The sequence below is a fragment of the Ciona robusta genome, chromosome 3 (genome assembly GCF_009617815.1).
Source record: "Ciona robusta chromosome 3, ASM961781v2".
In the NCBI taxonomy this organism is placed as follows: domain Eukaryota; kingdom Metazoa; phylum Chordata; class Ascidiacea; order Phlebobranchia; family Cionidae; genus Ciona; species Ciona robusta.
In genome coordinates this window covers 10,837,456-10,864,328 of record NC_143237.1, presented here as the reverse complement: position 1 = coordinate 10,864,328, position 26,873 = coordinate 10,837,456, and the positions used below count along the sequence as shown (strand labels likewise).

Here is a 26,873-nt window from a genome sequence, read left to right as displayed (position 1 = left end):
TAGAATGGGAAATTATGAAGTTAATGTTCCTTGTTCGGTCACAAGAAGACTGTTTTTATTTGTGACGAAATAGTGGGAACTATTAAATAAAATTGGAGAAGTGAGAGAAAGCGGAAACGTTAGGAGAAAGAGAGAGAATAAAAAAGGAGCGGAGTGTTTCCTAGATAGCGGATGCTTCGTTCTTGGTGTGTAAATGAAACATGTTTCGGTGCTTCGCTTTTGCGGAATATTCTACAATTTTTGAAATCGGTATTATTATAATATTGAGTCAATTGTGACGTCATAAAGCGATGTAAAGCGCTCGCTGGCACGACAGTTGAAATAATCGAAACATATGAATCATTATACACGAACATACCGCATGTGGAGTTTCTCCATGTTTGATTCGAAACATGAATCTGTTTCTTGTAAGATGAATTTCACCACAAAGTGTTGTGTGACGTATTAATTGTTGATAATCGCCTACGTTACGACGTACACAATCGCAATCTACAACTTCCTTATTTATATATGCGTAAAAATATTCGCGCGTAACCCGAGTCAGCTGTTTTGTTTGAATTCGTAAAAAGTCGAAAAACAGTTGGTTGTCGTAGCAACCATAGGTCAATGAAACTTGCTTAGAATTTAACAAACGATAAATCGACAAAATAACTGTAGCCTCTGTGTTATAACCCGAGCGATGTTTTATTAGAAATTTTTTGAATTTATACGTTGTGGAACAATTTCGTGAGAATTGGGCTTACCAAACGTTCTACATAAGTTTTGCTTGCTTTGATTTATCTCGGGTCGCCATCGTTCCCAGACTGATAAGACTGGAATTTAAATCCATCGCTGTTCGAACATTACAATCCAGACCGCAAATACGTCACCGCATATCAATAAGGTCACCCAACAGATGTTGTTTCAATGCAGCTGCACAACGGACACATATCCCTCCCCTTTGCCAACAAATAGGATAAATACTAAAAAACCCGGCGGCACAATCTGTCTAAAATGCCCAGAATTTTGTTTTTACATTTTTATCCTCGAATTGATGTACAACGCCTACGTGAAATTAATATTTGTTCATAAAATATACAAAAACTGTTTAATATAAATTTTACAATGAAATCTCAGATTCAGAATGAATCCCCTAAAATGTTATAATATTTGATTTCTATGTTAATAGTTCATAGAAATGTCATAAAATGAAATAGTTTAATGATATTTCTATAAATCCACATTGCAGTTTTGTTTTTTTAATACTAAGTCAAAAAAGGTATATAAAACATAAATTTAAGTTAAATTTGGTCCCACTTTGTTGTTGAGAGACAAGAAAAATGGCGGTAAGTTTTATGTTGGCTGCTAGGGTTTTATTTTAGTGTATAATTTCGTTTAACTGTATCTTAAAACTTTTTTTATACAGTTTCGTTGTTTTGTCATTTGGGATGATTCCTAATCCTTCTTGGGTACGAGTTTTTACCTGTATACTCAAGAATTATTGTGCTTATGAGATGTTACCATCTAAACTGACGTATTCTACACATAAATATTGCATTATTTTTGTTTATTTAATATAAATGTAACTTTAGGTTGTGAAAGGTAAACAAGGAACTAAAGGAGCAAAACAAATAAAGGAGGAAAACAGAACAACTTATAATTTCTACACTTACATTATACTTGGAGCAAATGTAAGTGTTTCAACTAACTCCTTATGCTCTGAATTCTTATTACCTTGTTTTTGTTGATAGGTACCGGTGATTATAATGCATTTGCTTTGGAGGATAGGAAATATTGAATGGACGCATCTGGTACGTTGTGTTTGTTTGCTTGTTATATGGAACCACTACATACCCTGTTTAATAAGACACTTGTGCTATACTTGCTACAATAAGAATCCAAATCTCACCCTCAACCTTCCAGGGTCTTCTCACTTTTTCCACCATAATTTACATTGTATGCATGAAGACAATGGGATCCATGTTGAACAGCCAGCTCGATTTGAACATGGAAGCTGGCATGGCTGAGTAAGTTTCATGTTTGTTGTCAACTTTTGTTAAACAAGTATAAACAGTATACTGATGGTATGTCAGTATATTAATACTATGTGTGTATAAATTTTTGCTGAGAGACAAATTCTTGAGCCGCTATTCTGGCAATTTATTTTGGTTATGAGATGATGTCCTATGTAGGTTGTCTTCATCATGGTGAACATTACAAAGTATTGAATTAGCAATATATGATTTTGAAAGAAATAACTTTCCCACAAGTTATTAACATAACTCCTCCTAACCTATAGTTTAGGTTGTTTTATTATAAATACTGTTAAGACATGGATAAGTGAAATCTACTTTAATATATTGATGTTTTCAAACTTTGCAGACACGTTAAGGATATTATATTCGTCACTGCAGCTTGCCAGGTGTTGAGCGCTGTATCGTTGTACGGGTGGCTGTTGTGGCTAATGGTGAGTTGTGTAGTATTGTACGCGACATTGTCTTTACGTGGTTGCAGATGTTACGGTACAATGATAACCTTACTGTGTGAGAATTATGTGAGAAAAGGTAAAGTTAATTCAAAAACTTGTCAAAGTGTGCAGATCTATATTAGTGTTGCATACGCGGTAACTCTTAAGCAGGCACCAGGTGTATGGAACAGAACACCCGTGTTATAATAACTGTCTATACCCCGCCATGCTAGGATAAATAAGTTACATACGTGGTAACTCGTAAGCGGGCAAAAAGTGCATGAAACAGATTAACAGAATACCCGTGTTATGTGGTAAGTCGTAAGTGGGCTTGAGGTGTATGAAACAATACGACTGTTGCCCTGCCATGCAAGAAACAAGCTACATTCAATCACCCAATCATGTATTTCCTCCGTCCAACCCAGATACCAGGGGTAGCGATCTACAAACTGTGGGTGAACATTATCGCACCCTGGATATTCGAAGCCCCGCCGGAGATAAGCGAAAAACAACAAAAGAAATTGGAAAGAAAGCGAAGGCAATGACACTTATGAGAGTTTATTTAATTATTGTTGGTACCTTGATTTGAATTGAGCTTTGTTTTAGTGAAGACAATCGCAGTTTTATGTGTGGACGTGCAATAGAACAATTGCAGTGAAATATGGTTTGTTTTATTTGGGTGGTGAGCGACTTATCCATGGTTGCCACTTCCATGCCCACAGTCGAGTTGCTGAAGCTATTGCAGTGTGTGGATAAGCAGGCATGACTTAGTAGCAATCAACTCTTATTACAAAACAATCACCACAAATTAATGACATCACAAACAAATAATTGTGACATATTTATTAAATGTCGCATAGCAAATACAATACCTTGATCCAACCCCAAGCAAATAAGCGCATGAAATATAATGGCAAGCCGTGTCTTATACAAACGAACCTACATAAGGTTAAGGGTAACTTTATGCACTTGGTTTAGGCAACTAACACGGGTATGCATGGTATATATGCTTGCCCCGAAAGTCAGGATACCATTATGTAAACCAAGGTTCACATGGTAACAGCCTACTGTGCCCAGACTTTTAAATGTTCGACAACAAGCATGTATGACATTTAGTCTGAAATTACTTGAGTGATTTGGGAAATTTTAACATTTAAATAAAATCCGATTTTTAATCCCACCCAAGTATAAAATAGACACAGGCTGTATGAACGTATGTTGAATATAAACAAATAGGAAGAAAATAAGTGAAATCTACAAATATAAAATCTTAGATTATTTAACAATAATTGATAATATTACATATCCTATACACATATATTTCTGTAATGCTGATTTTTTTGTAAGTTTTTATAAAGTACGCACATATATGTTTGTATGCTTGTCGTCTTAGTTACGAAGTTAACAAAATATAAACGGGAAATTAAGACAGCGAGTAACATAAATTACAGTGTTCACCATTTAAACCAGTGGTTCCCGACCTATGACAGGCGAACACCTGTGTTTCATCAAAATCTAGGTGGTGAGGTTTTTAATCAAACTAATGAACACTTAACTGGATAAAAGTAATTATTTTTTGACCTGCACTGTAGTTTTCTGTCCTACCAAATGTCAAGAACCACTGCTTTATATATTTATACATAAACCTTCTTATACCAGGGGTTCCCAAACTTTTTGACCACAGTTAAAATAAAAACATACATAGTCTAAAGTTTTGACTGTGTAGTTTGGAAACCGCCGTTATATATATATATATATATGATACATAAAACTGAACACATAAAACTAACTAAACTTTGGGTAAAATTTATAAAATAAAAATATCTTCGTATTCAAAACAGTTAGTATAAAACAAATTAAAAACCCTGCATGTTTTTAAACCAGGTTTTTAACACGGGATCGAAACAAATAGTTTTGGTTGGTTTTGTTGTCTTTGTGATCAATAATATTAAAACCTGGTTCCCAAGAATATTTTATCTGGTGACAAAATATTGGGATCAAACTTTATAAATAAATTGGGGGTTGTTACTTTTTCCCAGGTTTAGATTTCGCGGCTCCGGCTCTTGGCGGGGTCACAGGACGACCTGACACCATGCCACCGTATGGATACTTCTTCTTGTCAGATGGTTTCAATATCTTGGAAAATAATATAGATATTAAGAATAAATTTATGTTGGGGTAATGGGCCAACTGTGGCTGAAACTAAAATGACATAAATTTTTATTAATTTTGAATACAGTAACGAAGAGGAGAAAAAACTTTTTTACAAAATTTGTATATAAAATGTTGGGGTGATAGGCCAACTCTTGCATAAATACCAGGTCCCATGGCATGCCTCATTGTAGAACCTCACCCATATAGAATAGAATGTGCATATACAATGTTGTACAGGCTGCATGGCTAGCTGTAGGACCATACACACAATATAACGAACCCAACAATCTTCCACCCACCTGGAACGAACACATCAAGGTTTCATCCACGCTCATCATGGCCCCTGCGTTGTCGAACTCCCCGCAATAATTGGGGGCCGAGAACAAAGTGACGAGTTGACGTTTCGCGAAGAATTCGTATCCGTCTTCAACTACCTGTGTATAAGATTTTTGTGTGAGGGAGGGAATTGAAATATAGACATAATACAAAAGGTGGTTAAAGTGAAATGATATTGTTTGATTGACAGGTACAAGTTTGTTTGACAGGTACAAATTTGATTGACAGGCACAAGTTTGACTGACAGGCACAAGTTTGTTTGACAGGTACAAATTTGATTGACAGACACAAGTTTGTTTGACAGGCACAAGTTTGACTGACAGGTACAAGTTTGATTAACAGGCACAAGTTTGATTGACAGGCACAAGTTTGATTGACAGGCACAAGTTTGATTGACATGTACAAGTTTGATTGACAGGCACAAGTTTGATTGACAGTTACCTGATGAGCCCTACATATGAGGTCAAGGTCATGTTTGTGAAGAAACTTTGCGACAACTTCGGGTCCGAATGTAAAACTCACCCCCCTGTCGTTCTCACCCCAACCTGTGGGATAGAACATAATGTTGGTATTTAAGCCATTTAAATACAGTCGCGAAGATCAAATTAATTAAAACAACAAAGAGAAGGGAATTAGCTGCAAAAGAGTCAATAAAACACTCAATGAGTAAAATTACTTAGAAAAAGTCAAAAGTGTTAAATAACGCGAGGCTGCCAAACCTAAAACAAACAATAAACTGAAGAGAGTTGTAGATTAGTTAAACTAAACTAATAATTGGAATAAAATTTGTAAACCCACAAAAACAGTATAAGCCAACTCATAGAGTTTCATTTAATTAAAACAAATAAAGAGTGTTGAAAGTAAGTAAACCTAAACCCCCGTTCCATACAAACCTGATACTTCCTTGTCAGGATCTGACCACAAGAGGTCACACAAGAGGCCTTGGTCGGGAACATCCGTGGGACGCATTATACGACGGATTTGTTCCATTGATTGAAGGTCAGGGGATAACCCTAGAGTGGAAACATTATTAGGTGTATAGATATTATACTAATATATATATAAGCTTTTTTAAACTTATTTTAATGTGGGTTTTTTAAATATAATATATGTTGATAACCCACCCAGCCCCTATAGATGCCAAACTTTTTTTAAAATGCAGAGACAGTTGAACACAATGCTGTGAAATAAACCTAACTTATGGATTAGCACGCCATGGAACTTGGGCTCACAGTTATCACATTGCATGCAAGAGAATGAATAAGTTCAAGTTACATTTATTTAAATAAGACTTTGCATAAGGATAATTATGCCTTCTTCAACCAAGTCAGGCTTGCTTGAAAATGTTTATACAGGAAATCAACAACAACATTCCTCCTTAATAATGCTAAACTTATTTCCACCAAGAAACATTTTCGTTGTATATTATACAGTGTTTTCTAACTTTGTGTTTTTAGTGTAAAACTATTGTTGTCACCCCCACATTAATGGTTAAGCACGTATGATAACAACCCTGCTAATGTTAAAGTAATATTCACACAATATTTGAACAAACATTTCTATTTTAAGCAAACATGATACATTATACAAGTATCGGGTGTTCATTGTGACATAACAATAGGAAACCCATCATAGAATACGACATTTATGATGTCACAGACATCTGTGTCGGTAACAATTACATTACAACACAATTGAAAGTAACAAAATGAATTATTTAACCAAATAATGTAAAATAATTTTATGTAAAAATAGAAAAAGTAATTTCGTTTTAACCATTTGAGTAAATATTAAAATGTTTTAAAACTTTGTTTCTGAAAAAAACTTTTAGAAAAATCAAGTATGGCATAAATTGACCCTTACCCCAACTGACCCAAACCAACCCTAACCTGATGAGTCCCAACCCCTTTGCACCCACACTGACCACCATTTCAAATCACAAAGTAGGCGGTAACTTATGAGACGAACAAGTCATAACAAGCTATTACTAAACAACAACACAGGTATTCCAAAATTGACACTTCTTGGGAAGATGATACTTGCTAACAACAACCACCCCAGTCCCCCCCCCCACACCAACCAACTAAACACCCAACCCCTAACCAACCCATCCACCTACAAACCCCAACCCCATATCCCACACTTAACTCACCCCACAAACCACCAACTCTCATCAACCAAACCTCAACCCCCCAACCCACACTTAACCCACCCCCCTAACCCTATCCCTACCCAACCCCCCCAACCCACCTCCATGGCAGCAGAATATCTTTTCATCAATTATTGCAGCCAGTGGAAGACAGTTGAAACAATCGGTGAATGTTTTCCACAACTTGATGTTGTACCTTCGTTTACCTGCCATGATATTTTCTAAAATAACGAATCAATCTTCTAAGGATGGTGTAAAAAGAGAAAAACTGAAAAAGATTTATACCTAACATCCAGAAAAACACAATTTAATTGGCAGTTTGTAGTGAAAAAGAACTTTCTGTGTGCTCTAATATTTTGCATTGGTCTTCTAAAAAAGAGTTTTGCAATTTATATAAACTCTGCTGTGAGGCACACCAGGGAACTTGGGATGTAGGCCAGAGTTGGCCCAATAGGCTGCCCCAAACAAGAAATAAAACAGCTTTGGTTAGGCAAAAATTTTAATTTTTTTTTATATTAATATATCTATATTTTACATTAACATAGATATCTTACATTCATCATAGAAACCATATATCCTGTTGATGCTAGCACATTCATGGTTGCCTCGTAAAAGGAAGAAATTCTCCGGATATTTTATTTTGTAAGCGAGCAGCAGAGCTATTGTTTCCAAGGATTGTTTTCCACGATCGACATAATCTCCGAGGAAAAGATAATTCGATTCTGGTGGAAAACCTCCGTATTCAAACAACCTCAACAAATCATAATATTGCCCGTGGACGTCACCTGTGGATATTGAAGGTTCATTTGTAGGCTTAAGAAGAAGTGATTAAAATAACATTGATTTTGTATTTGTGTATTAAACCTCAGTGGTAAGCAATTATTAATTAAAGGGATGTAATGTAATCATGAAACAAATGTTGTTGTGTGGTTCGGTTAAAAAGTACCGGATCTTTAAAAGTTTTTTTTTTTATTGAGATTTTGAACTAGTAAACTTGGTTCCTTTTGCAGACGAAGTACTTTGGCTGAAAACAAAAGGACACTTGAGTTTTAAGCTCACTCTAGTGCTCAACTCATGCGTTTATTGGAGGGCAAAAGCAAACCTCTGCTCATGGCCTTGTTGGTTTGAGAGGTCGATTGCTGCAAAGTTATGAATAAAATAACAAATATAAATATGTTAAAACAAATGTAGGTTATTTTACTGATGGAGCAGGGGGGCAATGGGGTTAAGTGTCTCCGAAAGACGCCACGAACCATGAAAGAAACAATAGTAACTTGGCAGAGACTCGTAACTTTAGAGACACCAACAAGGATATTTATTTCAACACAACAACAACAAATAATTTGGGATTTGTCGTTTCTGTTCACATTGCACAATTAAACCACAAATGGAAATATCATTTCTTACCACATATTTTTAGGGGAGCTTCTAATTCAAGTAGAATAGGTTGACTTAGAAATATCTCCCTTGACTTTAAACAAAGACCACGAATGTCGTTCTCCGAAAGTTGGACGTTTTTCCCCGGCCGAGAACCTCGCACTAAAACACAACATGTTTAAACATTTAGTTTGAAGTTTGTAACATGGTTGTTATATTTGGATAACAGACTAATGATCTCATATATGCTGAAATATATCTTTGGGTACACCATTAGTTAAACTCAATTATAGTATAAGGCGAAATATATATCTCTCATGTTAGACTATTTATTAGACTGGATTTTTGACTGTTATTAATCCTGACTGGTATTTGGTTATGAATATCGTCCAACTTGATGAGCATTAGGCCAGGACCATGGAACATCAGTTTCTTTGTACAACAAATGTTATCCTATATCAGAAATACAATTTAGGGCTGAATTTTTTAGACCAGATCTTTCAAAACTATAAGTTAATTCAGATAAAAACATTTATTTTAATCTAGGTTTAAGTGTCTCGTAACTCTTGTAACAGAATTTTACTTAACAACAACTTACCCTCTAACAACATGGCAATAATTTTATCGACATTTAATTTGTCTGGATCGGACATTTTACACCAAGCACACAACACTGGGAACCAAGACACACCTACTTCTGTAAGGAGTGAAATATATATTTATATATCGTGTGTGTATTGTTGAACTATTGGCGGATATCTAAAATGATTTCCGTTTACAACATTTTAGGGTGCATATGATATAAAAACGAATAACTAAACTAAATATGTATAATCTCAAAACCCTTTCGGCGACCAGACAGCATACATACCAATATAATCAGTATCTGCTACCAATTTAATAAACAAACTAAAACTCCTTTAACCGATTGTTGTCATTTCGTTGTCACGGATTTCTCTAGTTACATTACAATAGCTTTCGCGACCCGCCAAAATAACCCTCTGTGACATCATAACAAACATCACAACCATCTGCGACGAGACTATAGTTATTACGTCATACGCATCGATTCACGCGCACCAAACGTCCTGTTGACGCAAAATCAGCAAAATTTCGTTGTAAACACCTCGCGATTACGTAGGGCGTCAAATAAACATTTGACAGGTGTTTTACTTAGTAAGCGTCGACCACAAAATAATCACCCACAAAGTTACTTATACCAAAGAGATTAAAACCAATTGGTTTTAATCTCTTTGCTTATACGTGGTAACTGGTAATAAATTAATATATGTGGTAACTGGTAAATTCATTCATCCACTGAGGATGTTGGCAGTCGTAGACGAATTTAAATGTGTATAAGGTTGATACAGTTCTGGTTTTAACGTTCACGCAAATCCAAACCTAATAATACCACGATGCTTGTATTGCTGGCGCGTATTTGTCGGGATAAGACAGTTAAAATAGCTCCAACCCAGTGGTCACTGTTAGCTTGTCTAAATTACAAAAACACTATTACTCACGAAGTTACATATGTGGTAACTTATTCATTATCATATAGCAACATCAAGCTTCGAACCTGTTACCCTTGAGTCAATCCTAGTTTATAACCACGTTTCTGTAATCAATGCGCAACTTTTCAGATAAAGGAGCAAACTAATAGCCATACGACCTATTAAAAACTAGTCATAACGCAAAAGCATTGGTTTTCTTTGCTTTGATTAAATTTATTACCCTTGTCCCTTTCAACTTTAAAATTTATAATTTCACGGTCCATCGAACATCACGTGACTTGTTCGTTCACCGGGAACGATTTAAAAATTCAGTTTGTTTTGATTTTGTGCTTGTTGCTTGTTGTTGAATGAATGTCGCTTTTTAAACCTTGTATGGACAGTATGGTGGGGCAACGACAGTCGTTATAACACAGGTGTTCTGTTTTATACACCTCGTGTTACCATGAATGTAACTTTGTGGGTGATTGTTTTAATAGCTGTTAATTTGTGCTCCTAAATTTTCCGTCTATTCTAGGTTTTTTAAATTCCATTCAAATATCTTACGTCACGAAACATGTCTGACAGTGAGGGCGATTGTAACTCGCCGATACCATCGGTGAACGAACGACTCGGCCAACTAAGGCCTTCAAGAGAGTTGTTTGAATATTACCGAAAGAAAGTCGCCGATTTTGACAACGAACATGACGAAATGGTGGCTAAATTGGATGCATACAAGGTATTTAAAACACCAACAAGAAAATTTCTGTTTTTTAAGTTGTCTTAATTTGATGAGATTTTTACAAATTTGATAAAGAAGCCCATTTACATCATGATCAGGTTAGCTGTTGTGGGTTACATACTTGTCAGATTAAAAAACATCATACACACAAAATGCAAACTTTTTGTACTTTACTCATACACAGGTAAACTATGAAGACCAACACAGAATGGAATGTGAACTTACGCAACGAGAACAAGAAATATCAGATCTACAGAAAGCTATCAGTGACCTGCAGGTTTATAATGGTTACTTTATTTACCTCCTTTAAGTATATCACAACAATACATATGAAGTAAAAATGGTATTCCATGCAAATACAAAAAGAACCACGGCTAATCTGCTATGAAGACTTGCTGTTACAAGTAGCAGTTGGGCCTAAAACGCTATCTATTGGCGCTGACTTGTTTATCTAAAAGGTTGTGTGGCAAAATAGTAAATACATAAGCCTGCTTTAAGACAACTTTTTGTTTGTTACATTGATCAGTTCTAAGCAACACACATGAACTAACACATGAACACCAACCAACAGGTGTGCGTCCTCCAAGAGAGAGAGCAAGTTCTTCGTCTTTACGCTGAGAACGACCGTTTAAAGATCAGGGAGGTTGGTGATCGGAAGCGAATTCAACATCTTCTTGCTCTTGCTGGACCTGCAGCTGCTGAGGTAACATTAATAATATTAATCTGGAATCTACAAGAAAGCGGATAATCGGATATTTAGGAATCTCATAGCAGCACGTGTATAACCATTATATATATTAACTGGTTAGATTTAAATTGGACAACCTCAAAAAAACAATTAGTTTGCAATGTCTTGCATAATTTTCCCACAAAAGTATTGTTATAAATAAGTCAAAACCGATTCCTATACTTAATGTAAAATGAGCATATTCTTATACAATTTATAGATTAGTTTCTACTTTATTCAAACGTTCCTTCCTAGGTTTCATATTTCCATAAAGACCCCCCCTCAAAAATTGTGATTCCACAAAAACTTCCGAAATCTCAACTTCCTAATGAAGATCAAAGTTCACATAAAAAGGTTTGTGTTGGTGATGTAGTAGTACATCCCAGGACCACGATGACCCGGTATGTTTCATATAAACTGCCTCAGTGTGGTCTAGACGAGAGCGCTCTTGGTGTTGGGGTAAATGGCAATACGCTCCTACTTTTGCTGTCATAAAATATAACATCTGAAAATTATCAAACTTTCACCGAAATATTTTTTACAGAAACCATTGTCAGAAATCCAGAACAAACCTGGAAAATCCCCCAAACCCACTGTGACATCATCAACGGACAATCAATCTTTAGCTCTCCAAGTGGAAGCTTTACAAGCGCAACTTGAAGAACAAACAAAACTTGCGAGAGACCAGGTTCGTGTGTGCGGGAATGTAGAAGGCAAACTTATTTAAATACAGGGGAGGAAGGGATAGTTAGACATGTTCTTATGGATGAATTTGGTTCCATTGTTTACTAATTAATGCCATGTAGAAGTCCCATAGTAGGCTTGCCCACTCGAGGTTTGGCTCCCATGGATTTGTGACATTTATGTTATTACCGGAGTAAAAAAGAACATTCAAAGAATTATAAAATCGTATCCTTGCGAATCCAATAGACCGTTGGTAATTGTTAAAAACACGATCTGGATATTTGGATATTATGTGGTAAAGGTGTCCCATCTTACCCCACAGTACTATATAATAATAACAGTCGTTAGTCGTTACTTAACCCATCAGGTATCAGCGTTGTTGGAGGAGAGGAGGATCATGCAGGAGGAGAGCGACCTCGCAAGGGAGAGAGATCGGGATCGATACGAACGTTATGCTAAGAGGCTTCGGGAAGCTCAGGTAATTTGATGTTTGGATGTTGGACCTCACCCATATACAATAGAATGTACATATATAATGTTGGGGTAATGTGAGCTGTCTAAATATCAGTTCCCATAGCATGCCTTGCTACCTCATCCATTTAATCATGGATTAAACTTGTTCATAAATAAAGTATCTGTTGTCCTGTGGCAATATTAAAGGATTGATATCACAATCACAAAGAAGTTTAAAATATGTATAATATATTTATTTGTGCACCATTAGTTTATCTTTAAATGAGTATAATCAGAAACCACATCTTTATAAAGAACCTGCTCCACGAGAGCACACAAGATGTTCTTACATTGAAGAGATCACACAGGGGGGAAGAGAAGGAATGGATGGCAGAGAAAGATAAGTTGCTTCAAGGTGGGCGGTGTGTTAAAAACTACCAGATAACTGAGTGTATATAAACTGCCTCAGTGGGGTCTAGATGGTAACACCTTGGGTGTTAAACTCTGTTCTAAATCGTTGGGTGTTTTGGCAATATACCTACAACCAAGTCTCAGGTCCCAGCCGTATATAACTTCACATATATTCCCCAGAGATGGACCTTCTACGTGACCAGCTTGACGCTGTGAACCTTAGCAACCACGGTGGAAAGCCGACCTCAGCTGCAACGTTGGCGAACGTTTGTGCGAGCGAGTTCGAGGCTCGTGCTCAACTTGAAGCGGAAGTGACAGCTTTGGAGCAACAACTTGACCAGGCAGGGAAGTTGGCGGACATGTATCGTGAACAATGCATTCAAACGGAAGATGAATTGTCAAGGATGAGAGAAGAAGCAGAAGTGCATAGGTGGGGGTGTAATTATGCCTGTTGTAACTTGTTTTTCCGGGGAAACGACAGTCGTTATAACACAGGTGTTCTGTTTCATACACCTCGTGCTCGCTTACGAGTTACCACGTATGTAACTTAATTATCCTCGTATGGGTGGGAGGGGGCAATGGCAGTCGTTATAATACAGATGTTCTCTTTTATACACCTCGTGCCAAATATTTGTTTAGTTGTGACCTTGTTTGTATATTACCCCGTTGACATGTTGTTGCATGCAGGGACATCTTCAAGGAGCGCTCGGACAAGATTGCCAAGCGGTTAAAGTTGATGACGATTCGTTACGCTGCGTTGGAGAAACGACGAAGTTCCGAAGTTGAAGGTTTCAAGACAGATGTCAAGAATCTGAGGAAAAGATTGAAAGAAGTGGAGAAGCAACTTTATAAGGTGGGTGGGGTTGTTTATTGTATGGTAATGCCTGCATATGAGTTTCCATATGTAAGTTTGTGGGTGGTATAAGCTGTTGCTGGCCAACATGTTTTTAGTCTTAATTAAGCTTTTTTGGCAATTTACTTTCTACATATACAGGTATTTTGATCACCTATACCGGTGGCCTTCACCTGGATAATTTTAACTTTCTTTTAAAACTTCCAGGTAACGGTTGGAGACGCTGTGTCCGACGCACACGTGTTGCAAACCGTACACGCCACTGCAGGGCGATCTAGAGCTATACAAAATGAACTTAAAACACTGAAGGGTAAAATTTACTCGTTGGAAGGGGATTTAAGGGGAATATATTAAGCCTTATAATGGGGTTGGAACTATTGCTGCTATTCAATATTAACATGAACTTTCTGTTAACTGTTGGTTGAGACTTAATAATAATATGATCATTTTTAATAGAACAGAGTAATGGTAGAATGTAAATTTGGTGGTCAAAGTACTTTTGCTTGAATTTATTTAAACAAAATTTTCTTGTTATGAATATGACACCAACTGTGGCTTACGAGAGTTGTTTTTTCATAAATATAAGAAAATGGTGATTGGGCATGTATGTGGATATCATGCTTTGGCTGCACAACTTAATGCTTCAGCTTCTGCTGTGTACGGGCATGGTTCATATAAACAGTTGTTTTATTGATAAACCAGTAAACCACTATGTTTCACTAATATTACTGTGTGTGTGTTTACGTTGTAATGTTGGAAACATTTCTTCTCGGACATAAAACTTTTTATGCGACATTTTATATTTGGTGAAGATTTCAAGTCATTTGTTCAAAATAATCTTCAATAAAATAAATGTTCTCTCGTGTTTGTTGATTGTGTGAAGTCACAAAGCTTAAAGATAAGTTTCATACGTTCATCATCACATGGAACTGTGTCATTGTAGCTGTGTACTTGTTGTGCCCAATGTATGCTGGTTGCATGTAACTTTTTTGGGTCATTGTTTTTTTTCGCAGACAATTTGGATAACTCTTTAGTGACCACTGGGTTGGAGCAATTGTCGTAAAGTGTCTTGCCAAAAGATACATACGCCCACAATGGTAGCATCCCCACCCACGAAGATATAAATGTCAAAACGTGCCCATTACAAAGAAAACTAAACACGTGCCCATTGCTAAGATTGCAAATGACGTCATTATATAAAAAATCCCCCAAGTCGAAAATGTTGTCGCGAAGCGTCGCTCGTAATTTACGAAAAATGTCAAATTTTCCTCAAAAATCGTTAAAAGTTGAGCACGACGTTGCGAATAAAGAATTCTTTGTTAAAATACCCGGTGAGTCTTTAAACATCTCTTTCCATATAAAACCTATTAAACCATTTCCTGGCCATATGTTGTGGCTTCATTGCAGCATATGTAACTTGTGGGAAAAGGATTAATATTTTGGTTTGTAAAGTTAGTGCGTGGTTGGTTGTGCATTAAAATGTGAGCATGTTATAATCTTAAGATTAGTTTTATTATTGTCAGCTTACTAGGTGGTTTATTTATCTTTTGTATTAATGTATTTAAATGGAGACATAAAGAGTATTAGTTATGAATAAACCTACTATAGCAGCATCTGTAGGGCCTAAGATTTCTAAATACTGTGGAATTTTTGTTTAGAAAATGAAAAAGAATGATTTTTGGTTATTTATTATTTTAATCTTCGCTAAAAACTGTGGGTTTAGCTGCCTTGATTTTATTTGACTCTTTCAAGCAGTTTCAATTAATCTATATCTTCGCTATCGTATTGAAGTAAAAAATAAAATTTAGGATTTTTAAATAATTTGAACGACTCTCATCTTGTATGAAAACGAAGAGTATTTCCAACATTTCGTCCTAATTCGTTTTTTTCTACCAGATAAGCTGTTGAAAAAATATTTACATTATGCCTGGTAGAAGTGACATAATGTTTTAATTCAAACTCTAGGATGCAATGAAAGAGCTTACCTGAGTTACCAAGAAATTGGAAAGGGGTCTGTAGACCTTGAACACACGGTAGTGCCAGAGAGTTTCAGGGGTCGAGGCATTGGGCAGATACTTGCTAAGGTAGGTGGTGTTGTAGTTGTCAAATAAATGATTGTAACTTATTTATCCTCCCATGGCGGGGCAACGACAGTCGTTATAACACGGGTGTTCTGTTTCATACACCTCGTTTCTGTTACGAGTTATCACGTATGTAACTTTGTGGTTGACAAGGTCTATTTCAAAATTTAAATAAATTTCTATTTTATTTTTAGACAGCCTTAGACGATATGGTTGCGAAAGGAATGAAAATGAAATTGACGTGCTGGTATCTACAGAAATATGTGAAAGAAAACCCTTCCGATGATTATAAACATCTTGTTATTTAATATTTGTGTAAACTTTACCTGGTGTAGCTTTGTTAGATATTTAGTAAATTTTATGTATAGAAAATAAATTGTTGCATTCATAACATACGTTTGTGCTTTATGGTTGTAGGCTAGATTTATTGCTGTTGCAGTTTTGTATCTTTGCTTGCTTATATCGTTTCTTTGGTGTTCAATTCCCTACTTTGGCCTCGAACGTGTAACTGCAAACTAATGCAGCAATTATATATCAAACCATCTCCCATTATTTTCCATACTTTGTGCCCTACTATTATTTAAACGCCAGCAACAAAGTTTTGATTTATTTTTAACATTCATTGTTCTACAGTTTTCCATTTAAATAAGTTTTACAATGTTCTAGGATTATTCTGCAAGGAAGGAGTTTATTTAAAAAAATATTCAACTTATTTAAAACAACATAATTAATTGGGTTTATGTTTATTACAGGGGGTTCCAGATGTTTCACCAAGCTTAAATTTCAATGTTTCATAATTGTGTTTTGTTTAATCATAATACTGTATTATGCTAATTCTGCTTCTAACTGTGAAAAATTGTAATTTATTTTGCAGGTTTTGTAGCTAAGTTTTCCACAATGCCAGATACTGTTATACCAGCTGACTTAAATGAAATCAAATCCAACTTTGATGATTTAGACTCCAAAGATTGGGCTCTACACATCAACATGGGGTGGGTTTGCATCTCAAAACCAAGCGCAAAGTTTGAAGATCCAGACATAAAAATAATCATCAAACAAGGGGACGACTACAGGATTATTGTGGGCGGGGTTTTCATTGATAAGAAACTACCCGCAATACAGGAAGATAAACTTATTGACGTGCTGAAGCTTGCCGAAGGTTATTACGAGATGTTATGCCCGGGATATAACGATGTTGGGGGTAGAGATGACTTCGTCGTTTACCATCGTAGATATTCGTTCGATGTTTTCAGCGAAAGAGTATCAGCGCCTGAATATGAGACTTTGTATCGCTCTCCTGTTTGTTCTGGGTGGCAGGGGGAAGATGGCACGCCGTGTACGTCTTGTGCCGCGTTGTATAAAGATGGCGATTCTAAAGTTAAACCTGATGACCCCGTGTTAACCGCCGAGTATCTTACTCAACTCATTAACGCAAACACTCCCCCTGACCTCAGTAGATTGGTTAAAGGGGGACAAATTATTTTGAAAAACAACAATTTCAACTTTAATGTGATGTTTTAATGTCATTGTTACATAACAATGCCTTTTATGATTAAAGAATCATGTTTATTACAAGATTCTTGGCAATTGTTCATTTTGTATTATGTTTCCACATTTTTTATTTGAAAAATGTTTTTACCCGCACACTTTTGATGACTGTCGTTTTGCTGCTAATTCCCTTCTCTTCGTTGTTTTATTTAGTTTCCTAATTCATGTTATCCTTTTAGATTTAATATTAATTTAAAGATGAAACGTAGAAACACATCCAAACCTGATGAAACAAAAGTAACAACCGGAAAAACGAATGTCGCAAATTCCAAATCAAAACAAAGAAAAGAAAAAAAAGCTCATGGCCTTGCAACCAAGAACCAGGTACCATGGCTGGTCTATTTCACACAGCAATGATTAAAACATTTTGGTATAAACTCATAAATTTCCACAATATTTTATAACTCTTTATGAGCATAAAATAATATTATTCAACTCTACAACTTTTACAATAACAGTTATAAGGCGTTATAAACTCCTTCAGCAGACGATCCAACCAAACTTTGTGTTTCAGGTTTCGTAAGGAATGTATTAAAATCCATAAACATCAATTTAACAAAATCCCGTAATTTTGTGGTTATGGAATATGAGACACTTATATCAACATATCATGTACTATTACACAACTGTTAGAATAACATGAACTTTAACATTCCAGTTATACAGTGGTGTCAGAAACAAGATAATTCTCATTGTTGGACTTTACATTTTGGCTGGAGCTGGTTTTCTATATTGGCATGGTATGGGAAAATCACCCGAGGTAAAATACATTGTAAGCATGGGAACCTAACATGCACTGATATATGTTATGATAACCTCATGCGGAAAAGCATCTGAGACGATATTTATGTACAAGGGAAACACAGTAGCACTTGGTGTATTTAAACAAAACATTGGTGATAATGAACAAGTCTTAATATGAGTATGATACCCTGGTTTTCCAGAAGATAGGAAGTTTATAAGTTGTAGCTTTACGCCATAACGCTTATATTGTTGGACGATTCTCGTTGCAACATAACCAAACACACCAAGTGCTACTAAACATACAGCAAATAAAATCAAGTCCAACTAACGGTTTACCAAAGATATATTTCACCAACAACCAGCACCATCATAAGTCTTTTATTGAAATATAAATAATAAGTTAAATGCATCCCATATGGTGCGTGGTAACTTCCTGGCTTTGTTTCCTTGATTTCTTCTCGATTTACACAAGCATGATTTGGATAGATATTCCTAGGTTAACTCATGTTGACTGTTGCAGTAATTTATCAGACATTTAAATATAAACTTTTTATTCGGAAATTTTTTAAAAATGTCTAAAATAACAAAACACTAAAACTTGGATTTTTGAAAGATTTTGTTAAAATAACGTTGTACGTTTTGTTTTACAGAAAACTAATATTAATCTAACAGGATGTTCCCTAAACATAAGTTTCAGTGCTTTTGTGTATAACAAAAAAAATTAAATTATAATAAAAAAAAATAAAAAAATTAAACTAAATAATATTCAATTACTCATTTAAAGATGTTGCTACGAAAACATAACGTGATCCGATTTCACAACTGAGTTACACGACTTATGTTATTTATGTGTTTCATACACAACGTGTTTACGAGTGACATTTAGTCAATGTTTGCTGTTTATTCTTCAACATTCTATTGAACTAATAAATGATGAATGAAAGTAACTTATCTTTGCATAACGGGGCAACTACAGTCGTTATAACATGGGTGTTCTGTTTCATACACGTCAAAACTTCGTGTATGATAAGTAACCACTGGGTTTTGATAAATTACTGTTGTGTGTCTTGTCCAAGGACACACAAAATAAATGGTAGCAGCGTCGAGCCTTGAACCTGAAACCTCAATAACGTAAACACATTTGTTCCTCAATTGTAACAAATGATGAACAATACCCATTATAGTTACCCCCAGAAGTTGAGGAAGAAATCCTTGGTTCGCTTCCTCAAGACATGAAGGATATGGACCTGCCAAATGTCGGTCCTTTCCGCAAAAAAGCTTCAAATACTTTGTTGCACGATAATAAGGTATTATGATGTCATAGTCTTATGGTGGTGTATTGTGATATACTCTATGAATCTGGCCTTTGTCCAGCGTTTATATTATTGGACGATTCTCGTTGCATCATAACAGAATACACCAAGTGTTACTAAATATAAAGCAAACAAAATCAAGTCCAACTAATGGTTTACCAACGACTAAAATATTTTTGTGATTGCAAATATTTCACCATTATAAGAATTTTATTTAAATAAGAGACTGATAATGCTGGTTTCTGGCGGAATATATCTTTGGTACACCATTGGTTGGTTTTACCTTTGTTTGCTTTCTATTTATTAACACTTGGTGTACAGTGTGTAGTTTATGTATTTATCCAACTGTGTGGTTGTAATGTATTTTATAACATAATTATAAAATTATATTAATTAACTTGATTTTAGGAAAACAGGAATATAAATAATTCAGCAAATTCTTTGTTAATGTTAATTCTTCATTTGAACAAAGTTTACTTTTTAATTGAACAAATTCGAACTTAATTAATTAGAAATAGTTGTAGTTTCTGCAACAGTTACGTTGTGTATTCGCCCTAGGCAACAAACACTTGATAACCAACTTCTGTTTTGTAACAAACATATAATTGTGGTTGCACGAGAATACAACCAATGTTGAATACCTTGCATGGCTACTGCAGTTCTAGGTGGAATATATTCCAAGAACTTATATTCTGCTAAATAATGACAAATTTATTGAAACCAACATTTTGTCAGCCATAAAACATTACTTTTTCCAAGGTTAATATTGGTTTTAATAAAATCTTTGTTGATTTTTGTGTCAGAAGATCAGTTCATAGGAAATAGGTATATTTCTTTAGTTGATATCAGGAACACATTATCAAGTAAAAATTGTTTCTTTTTTCTCCCCTTTTTTACCAGTAAATCATGTTTACTAAAGGCAACTTTTGTATAAAAAGAACTTTGAAAATATTAAATATTAAAAGCCTGAATTTTTTTAAGCACAATCTGCGCGATTCCAAGTTCAGATTTTTTTCTTAGCCAACAACAAAACCTTTTTGTTTACTTGCATTAAATATTAAACCTTAAACAAGCTTGCCGTTGCACAAACAACACAAACATGCAAATTTTGGATCTTTTCGTGTTATCCAGTGTTTATAAACATTATGTTCTTGTACAGAAGGTTTATAAACGCCAGAATAAATAAGGGAGATACATGTCGCCACCATTCATAAACGCTTTTTAATTAAAAAAAAAAAACATTTTTTAACTTTTAGGAAATACTTTTTGTTTAAAACCATATTTTGTTTTATTTTTTAATGAAGCCACCCACTAACCCCCTGGTTGGCCTACTAATGTTAAAGTTGTTGCCACACAAACCACACAAACCTTTGGTGATATGTCGTATTTAGTTTACTCACTTCAGGATAATAATTGCAAATGATTTTTCATCACTTGTTAGAATGCTTTCTCCGGTTAATTTCTGGCTCTACATTATTTTATTTGAAATTTTGATTAATAAAAACTGAATTTGTATTTTAAGGTGAAACAAACAGAACCAAGCAAGGGTAAGAAATCTAACAAAACAGGGAACCCCGCACCAGTTGTACCAGGTATTTGTTTATTTTTATGTTTTTTAAATGTATGGCTGGCAATTTGACCCATTAGTGACCACTGGGTTGAAATATATCATTATCAATAACAAAAGATAGTTTGATCACAAACACAATGTAATAAACATCACCCAACATAGAAACAACATTAGAAGAAACAAAGTTTCCAAATTTTGATCGAAGGATTCAAAATGAGCTGAAAGTTAAAAACATTGGGGACAAAACATGGACAGAGGTGAAAATAAGGAAGAATGTGAACAACACCAATGTGAGGTGAGTGTTTTTGTTGTTGTTATTGTGTTAAGTCATATCACCCACAAAGTTTCATTCATGGTAACTTGTCAGGGGGCTTGAGGTGTATAAAACAAATCACCTGTGTTATCACACAAAAAAAGTTTGATTTTTCGGTTTGATTACAATAATAAATTGTTGTTGACAGTAAGACATAAGTTAACCTGTTTGCATAAAAGTCTCAGCCATTCCCTCACTACAAGTTTTAAATATGTTTTAATTGAAAAAATATCTTTTTTTAAACGTCACTGTTTTCTTCTGTTTTCCAATAATTTAAATTTTGTTTTATTCCCACAGAATTTACACCATGGATGATTTCCTCTCATCGCGTGAATGTGAAGGCCTCATGAAAGCTCATGATAATCATATGAAACAACATGATGATCAAGGTCCCATCATTTGCTTCAGTGACGAGACAACTATGGGAAAATATCTCGAACAAATTAAAGAAAAATGGACGAAAAGAATTTCAAGTCAAGATTGGACACAAGGTTCATGGAGATCTTATAAATATTGTGTCAGGAAAATAGAAATATTATAAATTTTACAATAGTAATTAAAATTTTATAAATATATCTTTTAAAACTGAAGCTGAAATTATTATAAATTATATTGCTATTAATAAAAACATAATCATCCCTTTAAATTTGAAATATTGTAAATATTTTATGTTATGTAATACCTACATTGAATATGGTCCCATTTAATACAGGGACCAGATGTTTAAACGCTTCAGTGTCGGCGCAACTTAACGGTAAACTACGTTGGAGTCATAGCACCTCGTTCTACCCCGGGGAAAGCCCCTTCTCCACCACGTTTGAAACGAGGGTGGCTGAACAAACGGGGTTGAACGCAAACAATGGCGGCAAGTTTCAGGTGTTGTGAAAATTTAAAGTTGGTTGTATATTATCTCGTATATTGCTTTACAAGACTTATTTGGTAAATGCAATATACTTTGGTTCTGCTTGTTTGTATAGACACCTAACAGCAGGGTAAAATCTGGGGTGACATTGTTAAAATACAGTTACACTCATAGTTGTCAAACATAGGGAACCTCGTTGATTAATGTGGTGAATGCAATATACTTTGGTTCTGCTTGTTTGTAGAGACACCTAACAGCAGGGTAAAATCTGGGGTGACATTGTTAAAATACAGTTACACTCATAGTTGTCAAACATAGGGAACCTCATTGATTAATGTGGTGAATGCAATATACTTTGGCTCTGCTTGTTTGTATAGACACCTAACAGCAGGGTAAAATCTGGGATGACATTGTTAAAATACAGTTACACTCATAGTTGTCAAACATAGGGAACCTCATTGATTAATGTGGTGAATGCAATATACTTTGGCTCTGCTTGTTTGTATAGACACCTAACAGCAGGGTAAAATCTGGAGTGACATTGTTAAAATACAGTTACACTCATAGTTGTCAAACATAGGAAACCTCATTGATTAATGTGGTGAATGCAATATACTTTGGCTCTGCTTGTTTGTATAGACACCTAACAGCAGGGTAAAATCTGGGGTGACATTGATAAAATACAGTTACACTCATAGTTGTCAAACATAGGGAACCTCATTGATTAATGTGGTGAATGCAATATACTTTGGCTCTGCTTGTTTGTATAGACACCTAACAGCAGGGTAAAATCTGGGGTGACATTGTTAAAATACAGTTACACTCATAGTTGTCAAACATAGGGAACCTCATTGATTAATGTGGTGAATGCAATATACTTTGGCTCTGCTTGTTTGTATAGACACCAAACAGCAGGGTAAAAACTATTTTAGGTATAAAATTTGAGTGCTAAAACATGATGTCACCATGGTTTAAAAAGTTAGGTAACATCAATCTCCCATATTATTCACATCATGCAGTCTATACTCCCCATGCTAAACTCCAGTGTTTCCAGATAACTTGTTACCCAGAAGGTGTTGGTTACAAGCTACACACAGATTGTACGGAAGGCAACACTGATAAACGAGATCGATTTGCGACGATCCTAGTTTACCTTAATGATGTCATAGAGGGAGGACAAACACAATTCACAGGTGTGTATGACATCATAAACAATAATTATATCATAGACAATAATGACATCATACACAATAACGATCAAGTTTAAAACAACTTTATTTGAAATACATTCTATTCTATATGGGTGACGCAACGTAGCATGCTAGGGGACCTGGGATTTATGCCAGAGTTGTCCCATTACCCCAACATCCAGGGTTCTACTGCCTGGACCTCCCCAGATGTTGAAGCCTGTCGCTTCCCAGATGCTAATTAGATGTTTATATATATTTTTTAAGTATTTTTATTTAATTGTTTGGTTTCCAATTTAAGATTTCTATGCATGTTGTCAAGGTTTCTATGTTTCAGAACTCGGAGTCTCGATTACGCCAAAGAAGGGAAAGGCCCTCGTGTGGACAAACATGGATAGCGAAGGTCATTGTGATGTCACATCGTATCACCAAGCGAGCCCCGTTATTAAAGGGAGAAAATGTATTTTACAACGATGGTGGGTAGTATATGATGTCTATGTTGTACAACGTTGGTGGATGTTTGTTTGTCGGCCTGACGAGCAGAGAATACGTCATTACCCCGACACCCAGGTTGCTACAAGCTATTAGTGACCACTGGGTTGGAGCAATTGCCGTTAAGTAGCTTGCCCAAGGACACATACCACATACGCACACAATGGTAGCAGTGTAAAGCCCTAACTTGGTATTCTCTGGGCTAGACCAGACTTAATATTAAGCTGTATTAACACATGCCCAAGTTATGTTTATACAAGTTATATTGTTCCAGGAATCATTATTAGAACTTTCCCAAGTTAGGTATAACTGTGGAATAAAATGAAAAAATACAAAAACGATACCCACAAAGTTACATATATGGTAACTTGTAAGCGGGCACAAGGTGTATGAAACACAACACCCGTGTTATAACAACTGTCGTTTCCGACCACGCGAGACTAAAGTTGCATCTTTCAATACTACAACACCACGCATTACCTAGCATTCTATGATACTTTCACGCTCACGCATTATAATATTACCCACTTACCCAGGTATTATTATGAGAACTTCCCAGCCCTCGGCAAGCGATACCCTTCCCCCCCTCTCCCCGTGCGTTCACCCACGACCCCCCGGGTCGCATGCGATGAATTTACATCGGGTAGTTGTCGTTGGTACGATGAATGGAACTATGATCACCTCATTGATTACGACGCACGCTCATTGTAACAAGTGTGTTTATGTAATTTAGCTTCTTATACATGAGTGTTGTGCAAATTGTAATGTTGTCATTTTATACCCATTTTTTGGACTTAAACATTTTTAAATTATTTTTCAACTATTGAGGAAAGTTGGACTTTTTTAAGATTTTTGTCACAATTTCTGGATTTGAATTGCCAAAGCTAAGTATATTTGTATATAACTCCACATTATGCTTTCTTCTGTGATTTCACCATTTTAAAATTTTCTTTATTTTATCCATATTGTTCCAACCGTTTTAACCATGAAGTCTGAACTAACGTTTTTTAAATAAATGTTGCAGTTAATATTTTGAGAAATTATAAAGTTTGTAATTTATGAAGAACAACACTGTTCGTTTCCCACTGTTCCAATCTATCTTCAAACATGATGTTTATTCAAATTCTCCCAACTTGTCTTTGTTTGATCATAGTGTAAGATCGAGATTATTATTGTGCAATAAATATGAGCCGGTGAAATTGTTTGTTTGTGTTTATATGGCTTGTTCAGCAGCTCGACTGTGGGCATGGGAGTGGCAACCATGGATAAGTCACTCAAGTTCCCGCCAACATTATCATTGGCCACATGTAATTATGACGTCATACCAAGTGACGTCATTGTAGAAGATAGGCAGTAGAATGGTGACGTATCATCTAGATCTAAATAAGAAGTTAGTGGTAATGAACCAACTGTGGCCTACATCCTAGCTGCACATTCAATTCTATATGAGGTCCTACAGTGAGGCATGCCATATGGGACCTGTGATTTAGACCAGAGTTGGTTCATTACCCCAACATTGTATATGCACATTCTATTCTATATGAGTGAGGTCCTACAGTGAGGCAAGCCATGGGACTTGAGATTTAGACCAGAGTTGGTCCATTATCATGACCCCACTAAACAGGATATATGGAGATTAAGGAAAAATATATTTACCCTCAGTGGAAATCAATGATGTATTTTATCATAAAACATAAACGTATTTATCTCTACGAATGCGAAAGCGGTCAAATCAAATTAAATAATACAGTAGGTGGGGAAAGATAGGACACCGTTTCATTCTATTTTCCCTTTCCACTTGGTTGTAAACAAAGTACATTCAAAGAATTATAAACCGTATCCTCACGACTCCCATGGACCGTTAGACACGATCAGGATATTTGAATATTATGTGCTAAAGGTGTCCCATCTCCCCCCACAGTACTTTATATACAACGAAGAAAAGGAAATTAACGAAAACATATCAGCGTTAAAACACGCTGCGGGTAAAATTACTTCAGGAAAATTTGAGATAAAAGCGTGGCCGCTAAACCAAATTATAATTTAAATATTTCTTTCATGTTTTGATTATTCCACGAATCGAACGCTTCGCTGGGTTTATGATTCATGGACGTCGTATTCTAGAATTACAAACCTAGCTGAACGCGATTTTCGTGCAATCGATTCACGGAACAAACGAACAAAATGTCCCCGAATTCCCGCCAATTATTAGACGCAGGTTTATTCCTGTGCGAAATGCGCAGCAAACAACGTGTTGCAGTCAGGGCTATTTCAGTACAGCAGGTGTAGTGGTAAACATGGTTTGTGTTAGACGTATTGACAACCTGTCAAAGCCACGGCACTAACGATGTTTATGCAATGCTAGTTAAATATAAAATATGTAGAAAGCATTTCTCTCCTAGTATTGATTGGTTTAAACGTGACGCCCGCTGTATATTATTTACCAATACATATATAGGCTATTGCTGCCAGGAATTTAAGTCCAAATGAGGTCTTCCAGCAATTATAATTGTGTTTCAAGAACCGACGTTCCGACGTTCTATTCAGGGTATGCTATAAGTGTGAGGGGAACTTTATTTTTTTAAGTTTTACTTTTGTTTAATTTTTAGGTTCTTGTTTATGTTATAGTTAGTTGTTTGATATTCTTGTTACAACGACTGCGTATCTTCTTTGTTGTATGTCGTATCCTCAATTAACGAGTTATACCAACTGTTCGTGACGAACCACGTTGGGATAAATAAGTTACGTTCATTCATTTATGATCTTCGTTATCGTAATACCGTGGGGTAAGATGGGATAACATTCCATATTTCCTAATCATGTTTTTGAATAATTAACAAGATTTTCGTTTATTACCAAATTGGATGAGAAAAGTGAATTGAGGCATGGCCCACATTACCCCAACCCACCATATATTAGTTTGTATTGTAATGTAACTTTTCCA

General features: G+C 35.6%; 5 protein-coding genes across 6 annotated transcripts; 4 read left to right on the top strand and 1 right to left on the bottom strand.

Moving 5' to 3' along the window:
- The first annotated feature begins 1,167 nt into the window (after positions 1–1,167).
- Positions 1,168–3,106, top strand: LOC149739354 (transmembrane protein 208-like). Its single transcript, XM_089874826.1, has 6 exons — positions 1,168–1,325; positions 1,572–1,670; positions 1,731–1,790; positions 1,903–2,006; positions 2,362–2,446; positions 2,872–3,106. The coding sequence occupies exons 1-6, from the start codon at positions 1,320–1,322 to the stop codon at positions 2,989–2,991; spliced, it is 474 nt and encodes a 157-aa protein (XP_089730952.1). The 5' UTR covers positions 1,168–1,319; the 3' UTR covers positions 2,992–3,106.
- Positions 3,107–3,274: 168 nt separating this feature from the next.
- LOC149739353 (serine/threonine-protein phosphatase PP1-beta) lies at positions 3,275–9,215 on the bottom strand. The gene is made up of 8 exons (XM_089874820.1): positions 9,061–9,215; positions 8,493–8,624; positions 7,640–7,870; positions 7,187–7,291; positions 5,830–5,949; positions 5,378–5,481; positions 4,900–5,034; positions 3,275–4,582 (listed from the first exon to the last, which is right to left on the bottom strand). The coding sequence occupies exons 1-8, from the start codon at positions 9,113–9,115 to the stop codon at positions 4,472–4,474; spliced, it is 993 nt and encodes a 330-aa protein (XP_089730946.1). The 5' UTR covers positions 9,116–9,215; the 3' UTR covers positions 3,275–4,471.
- A 1,244-nt stretch (positions 9,216–10,459) lies between these two features.
- Positions 10,460–14,684, top strand: LOC149739352 (coiled-coil domain-containing protein 77-like). Its single transcript, XM_089874818.1, has 10 exons — positions 10,460–10,688; positions 10,876–10,968; positions 11,263–11,394; positions 11,674–11,772; positions 11,963–12,106; positions 12,470–12,580; positions 12,871–12,970; positions 13,147–13,396; positions 13,654–13,819; positions 14,027–14,684. Exons 1-10 carry the CDS (start codon positions 10,527–10,529, stop codon positions 14,171–14,173), a joined length of 1,404 nt encoding a protein of 467 aa, XP_089730944.1. The 5' UTR covers positions 10,460–10,526; the 3' UTR covers positions 14,174–14,684.
- A 236-nt stretch (positions 14,685–14,920) lies between these two features.
- Positions 14,921–17,628, top strand: LOC149739351 (protein NATD1-like). 2 transcript variants are annotated; one of them, XM_089874824.1, is made up of 3 exons: positions 14,921–15,150; positions 15,785–15,903; positions 16,095–16,774. In XM_089874824.1, the coding sequence occupies exons 1-3, from the start codon at positions 15,003–15,005 to the stop codon at positions 16,206–16,208; spliced, it is 381 nt and encodes a 126-aa protein (XP_089730950.1). In that variant the 5' UTR covers positions 14,921–15,002; the 3' UTR covers positions 16,209–16,774. The 2 variants fall into 2 exon arrangements, with proteins under 2 accessions (XP_089730950.1, XP_089730949.1); XM_089874823.1 differs by lacking the exon at positions 14,921–15,150 and having other exon boundaries at positions 15,205–15,903; positions 16,095–17,628.
- Positions 17,629–17,635: 7 nt separating this feature from the next.
- Positions 17,636–25,128, top strand: LOC149739350 (uncharacterized). The gene is made up of 10 exons (XM_089874819.1): positions 17,636–17,772; positions 18,107–18,208; positions 19,377–19,499; positions 21,028–21,097; positions 21,238–21,370; positions 21,686–21,879; positions 22,101–22,264; positions 23,305–23,443; positions 23,775–23,913; positions 24,466–25,128. The coding sequence occupies exons 1-10, from the start codon at positions 17,647–17,649 to the stop codon at positions 24,638–24,640; spliced, it is 1,365 nt and encodes a 454-aa protein (XP_089730945.1). The 5' UTR covers positions 17,636–17,646; the 3' UTR covers positions 24,641–25,128.
- Positions 25,129–26,873: the final 1,745 nt, after the last annotated feature.